The sequence below is a fragment of the Phoenix dactylifera genome, chromosome 9 (genome assembly GCF_051530095.1).
Source record: "Phoenix dactylifera cultivar Ajwa chromosome 9, Ajwa_hap1_PhDact_Kaust_v1.1, whole genome shotgun sequence".
NCBI lineage: Eukaryota > Viridiplantae > Streptophyta > Magnoliopsida > Arecales > Arecaceae > Phoenix > Phoenix dactylifera.
Genome location: NC_143198.1, coordinates 5,054,323 through 5,060,332, shown reverse-complemented (window position 1 = coordinate 5,060,332; position 6,010 = coordinate 5,054,323). Strand labels below are relative to the sequence as shown.

The window sequence follows — 6,010 nt, the reverse complement described above, 5'->3', positions numbered from 1 at the left end:
GTAACAATCTCAGAGTTATTTTTGTCTAGTACATCCTATAACTGGTTTCTTTTCAGTTATCTCTTATCCATAATTCTAATTGAGATTCATTTTTGCCATACGTGTCTTATGAATTCTTTGCAATTCTATTGTTTTTCATGTCTTGATCTGCTATAAAAACTTTCCTCCACAAATCCAATTTAGATTTTTATTTTTTTATTTTTCTAATTCATCACCACCTTATCATCTACAAACAACAAACGTCGCGGTGTGCCTTGAATATCAGCAGTGATTTGTTCTGTCAGATCATAAAAAGATTTCAGCTTGTGACGGCTCTTGAGGTGATCCCATATTAAGGAAAAAGAAATTCTATATACTCTAAATTAGTACTTTGTTGCCTTATTTTTTGTAAGCTTTCTCATCGGCGATCATGTCTCGAATTAGGTATGATTGGTGCAAAGCCGTAAAGAAAGGAATAACTTGACAAATGGTACCTAGATGAACGTACGACATTATGATTTGTTATTTGTTTTGGGAACAGCAATCAAGTAGCACATTTAAGAAGATGGCGTACTAAACTCGGTGGAAGAAATGCACCCACATTTCCCTTCTCAGATGAAGCATATACAAATTGCCTGAAAAAGTTCAATGCGACATCCCAAAAGCAATGGAGAAGAGTGACTAGAAAACTGAAAAAGAATCCTAATTACTAAAGTTGTAAAACAAAGTGGTTCTCCCTGCTATATTTGCAGATAAATTGAATTAAAATAACAAGGATAGAGTGCTCTATGGGATACTACCAAAAGAGCCAGTACTACAAGTATTACGATGCATGTCAATTGCTCCAATATTAAGGATGAACATTGTTGCATGTTAGTGACTTCATAAGGACACTTGGAGTTTAGTTGATTCTCGAGGACATCCCTACTTATCGCTGTGGCAAAACCTAACGTTTTTTTTCCTACATTATATCTAGGGATGAATAAAATTGAAAATGATGAAGATAGACTGCTCTGTAGGTTACCTTGCAAAGAGCCGGTACTAAAAACTAAGCAATGCATAGCAGGAGCTTCTGTATGAGGATATATATCTTCGCATAAGAGCTAGTACTTATAAGGACAATTGATATTTAGTGTGATTCTCGAGGACATCCATAATTACAGTAGTGATAGAACAGACTGGTTTTCCATACTATATCTGCAATTGAAGTAAATGAAAGTATAGAGGAATAGAGCACTCAATGGATTACTATCGAAAGAGTCGGTACCACAAACTGATGCTTGTTAATGGCTCCTATATGACGATGAATGTCATTACATGTTAGTCATTTCGTACAAAGACGCTTGATGTTTAGATTATACTCAAGGTCTTTACTTATTATAGTCACAAAAAAGAATGGTTTTATATATTACATCTGCAAATGAATTAAATGAAAGTGACGATAATAGAGCGTGCTTTACTTTGAAAGAGGTAGTACCAAAAGGTAAATGATGTATGTTAATAACAACAAACAATGAGCATACAGTACGAGTCTCATTAGGTAAACTCAAGGGACCTATGACAACAAATTTTATGATCACAAGGAAAAAAGTATGCAAATACAAAGCTCGTGGGGATTGCTATGTAAAAAACCCTTAGTTCTAAGTTATGCCAATTGATGAAAAACTTCGTCATCTATTGGTGAACATTACATTGCTCTTCCATCTTCACAACTCTCACAAGCACACGTCTTATTCTTTTTTATCCTCCAACAGGATTGGAACCCTTCATCAAATACTAATTACGATTATGTTACGAAAAGTAGATAGTAACCTACATATGTGCAATGGAAAAAAAAAATAATAGCTTTTGGAAAAAGCAGTGTTTCTAAAAAAGATGCAATGACCAGCAGGAAGAACATAAAAAGATAGTCATGCTTGGTACATCCACAAAAACAAGGCACATATTGGAACAAATTTCATCCAAATAGTTTTTAGGTTCGGTCAACAATAAAGCAATAGAGGACTGCCATTGAACATCATGGTTTGCAAGATTCCATGGGTTTAAACGCCATCAGCTGGTTGGCATTTCTCTACCAACCCTGATGGCGAGACGCTGCAATGTATTTCTTAAAAAAAAAACAGAAGAAGAAAATAAAAGACCACAAGGGATTAAAAAAAGCAGAATAGCTTTGCCAAGTTGTCTTCGCTCTTCAAACTGCTGCTTATACTCAACCACGAGCTGGTTATTCTAATCTCACTTGGTCTAGTTGCTCTCATTTACTACAATTTTAGTTTACGTCGCTTGCCGTACATAGCATTCCCAGTAATTTTATTCGAAAGCTGGTACTACCATATTAAAGAACTTGGACCCCTCAAATATTTTTTCCCTGCATTGAAGTTGTCTGGACCAAATTTGGCACTCGACTCTGTCAATGGAAATACAATTTTGAGACCATCGAAGGTTTGTGCTCTCAAAGTTCACTTGGCACATTGCTTCACGAAACAAAATTTGAAGCTTACCAAACTCACGGAAATGATTTGACCAGCTTACGATACGTACATGGATCGGCCTCGAATGATTCCATCATGCGTTTGTCTCGTTATGTTTTGCAGCCAAGTATAAGAACTACTTCGTGCAACTCACTAGGACTATTTCATGTGATTTGCCACGAACCACATTGTATCTGCAGGTCCACTAAAGCAAACACATCGAATCTGATTGCAATCACTTTAAATCAGTAGAAGAATTAAGTGGGATTGCTGGGGACAGACTCATCAACATCGACAATTTTACCGAGCCACCAGAAGCTGTTTGAATCCATGCAGCCAATTCACAAGTTGAGTACGTATGACATGCATTCCAACTTGAGGAATATTAAGGGTTCCATCAAAGATTTGATGGAAAACTACGATCACGGTTAAGACCATGATCATTTTCAGAGACCCATTATACCACTTGACCATATTAGACTACTAAGATGATATGGATAGGAGAGTAATGGACAAGTCATTCGTGAGAAGCTCAGTCTTGGGTCAGTCAAAAGGTCCGATGATAATCTTTCTTCTATTGGATGAGGCAAGCTCAAGATCGATCCACTACCACCCCAGCAATGTCAGTCCTTTTAACATTACATAATTATTAAACAAAAAAAGGCTTGGAACAGTAAGTAAATTTCACAAAGCTACCAAATTACCATATGCTGACAACATATGAAATCAGGAAGAGGAACCATCACATTTAAATGAAAACTCTGCAGATTCTACCAAATCCGAGAGAGAGAGAGGGAGAGTGGGAAAGAGAGAGGAGAGGGGGGGGGGGGGGGGGGGGGGGCAACAAACTTCAATAATTACTTTCAAGGAACCACAATGTCTTCACTAACCATCATACTTAAGAAACTAACAAGCAATTCAATGGGAAACCATAGCCGCGATTCTTCTTCCTCTATTGCCTGTCCCAGGCATGCTTTCTTCTTAACGATACTGAAGTGACAACAAATATCGGTTAGACACTTGCAATACTCAAACAACATAATAAGTGAACTAATAATACCGAACATAATAACACACTTGCCTAGCTAGTGGTATATCAATTGCACAAGATTACGGTCAAAAAAGAATTAAGCTCATAAAGAATGACTAGCCTGAATCAGGATTCACTCCAGTATGTTGAAGTATATAACAGAAAGGACATGAGATCCAATACACAGTCACAAACATGCATGATAGAATTAGAGTTTAGCAAACCTAAACAAGTTCAAAGTGTAGGCCAAGGAAAAAAAAAAGCTAACAAATGAAGAAAACAATAACTCATAAAAAAAGGGCAAGAGTTTATATGAGAAGACCTCTAAAAAGTAATGAAGAAATTTAAAGTGTTCAGAAAGCATCAATGCCATACCCAGAAAAATAAGTAGCAGGGTATGTTTATAAATGGCTTTTAGTCTTTTTTTAGGTAGAATGCACCAAATGGATAAAACTTAAAAACTAACAGAACCATCATCTTGTTGTAACTAAAATCTATGACCCAACAAGTCAAGAACCAAATGGGAGAGATGCAATATCCATCTACCCAATGTTCAAACTTTGACACCAACCCCACATTCAAAATTATATACCTTGATGAAGCCAATCTCCTTGGAGTTGCTGCGGAAGCACTGCCTGCAACACATGAGCCCATACTTCCGAATCAAACCATGTGGATTGCCACACACGCGGCTGCAAGATACAAGTACAAGGTTGGTTATAGCAAGAAAATGCTGGCAACAAATAGAAGAAAAACAACAAACTTATCCATTAACAATCTTCCATGCGTTAAATGAACAACAACGAAGCACATAGCTTATTTTAGGGACACTACCCCTCTAATATAACAAATACATCAGGAACGTTGTGAAGACATCCACAAAAGACGATTTAAGCATTAAAAGGGGAAAACAAGGCTTTCATCAAATTTTTGGTAAAATGTGCATGATTAACCAATAAAACAGGAAAGGTTAGCATAGACATCTGCTGTCTGCTTTAATCACTTATTTTAAGGACAATTAGCTGCATCAGAGCATAGGATAACCAAACAAGAAGATTTAAAGAGGATAAAAAGGTTGACGATGGCAGCTATACCACAGTACATGAATAATCTATAAAATAGGATATATTCAGATCATGTATATTTCTGATCAAGACTTCAGCTCGTACAAAATAAAATTTTGGCATACAAAAACAAAAAAGCAAGATAACATATATACTGTTATATACCCCAGTGATTTTACAAAAAATCTACAGTCCAAGGCATCACAAATATACTGTTATATACCCCAAACGTCCCCCGGAGGAAAAAAATATTCTTGATCACGAAGGATTCGGAATGATGTATGTTTGATACTGGAAATCCTAATGGCCTCTTGCTCTTATTATAATCTTTCAATCCCTCGAGATTCGAACTCAAAAAGAAAAAAAACAAATCAAGCTAGTATTTCCCAAAATCATGTAGCTAACCGATATAAATTGCTATCAAGAATATCTCAGATTGAAGCACTTAGATTACAAAGAGAATCAAAATTTCACGAAAAAACGCAGCCAAAGAAATCAAAAACTAAATCGCAAAACAAAGCAACAAGATCAAAGAAAACAAAGAGTCGAAGAAGATTAGCGACATTAGGAAACAAGAAGGATCATACCAAGCCCTGGATCCAGGGCCGTAGTTCTTAGGATGGGAGTTCCAAACGTTGGAGTGACCCATCTTCGCTGGTATCGAAGGCAGACGACTCGAAAAACCCAAACCCTAGCTTTCGGTGGCGAGAACCCGAGGGTACGCGGAGCCGGTATTTATTATTCCTGGAATTATAAATCGCCTTTGATCACACAGCCACGACTCATCTACGCCGTCCAACTGATGGACTTAAGGTGGTGTTACCAATCACCCGAGCCGACCCAGCCTAGACCCGACCTGTTGGGTTCGCGGGTCGGGTACGGGTGAGCTGACCCGACCCACCAGCAAGTCCGGCCGGGTCAGGTCAAGATTTGGACATAGAGGAAAATGTAGAAAGAAACTGATTATTTTCAGAAATATATAAGTATAGTTTTAGAAATAAAATATGAGCCACAGATTTCGGTATTGTATTTTTGAAAACAAATTTGAGTTGTGATCTAAATATAAATAGTTTTTACTTGTGCAATTAGCAGTTCAAAACAATCAAAATGGATTATTATATATTCATGTCATAAAAAGCCAAGGACTAAATGTGCTTGACCGCCAAACAAACCAGCAAGTCAATTAGAGCCATGCGTGCTGATATTGGGTCAAATTTGAGTTAGGTAGATCCCTTCAGGTGAAATATGGCTTCCAACCCTAATTATTTGGGTTCGATGGGCCATAATATGCAGGTATTATAAAATAGATTTTAATTAAATTTGATTAGAGGGAGAAAAAATTAGTAAGCTTTATATATGGTCTATAGTTGTGATCCTATTAACTAAAAGAAAATGACATAAACTGGTATATATTCAAAAGAGGATTTAATTTTTACTGGTTATTTGAAAGATGCATTGGAATGGCA

At 36.8% G+C, this 6,010-nt stretch overlaps 1 protein-coding gene across 1 annotated transcript; it reads right to left on the bottom strand.

Annotated features, from left to right (window-relative positions):
* Positions 1-3,307: 3,307 nt before the first annotated feature.
* Positions 3,308-5,293, bottom strand: LOC108511225 (small ribosomal subunit protein uS14z/uS14y/uS14x-like). The gene is made up of 3 exons (XM_017842334.4): positions 5,132-5,293; positions 4,073-4,172; positions 3,308-3,440 (listed from the first exon to the last, which is right to left on the bottom strand). The coding sequence occupies exons 1-3, from the start codon at positions 5,191-5,193 to the stop codon at positions 3,432-3,434; spliced, it is 171 nt and encodes a 56-aa protein (XP_017697823.1). The 5' UTR covers positions 5,194-5,293; the 3' UTR covers positions 3,308-3,431.
* Positions 5,294-6,010: the final 717 nt, after the last annotated feature.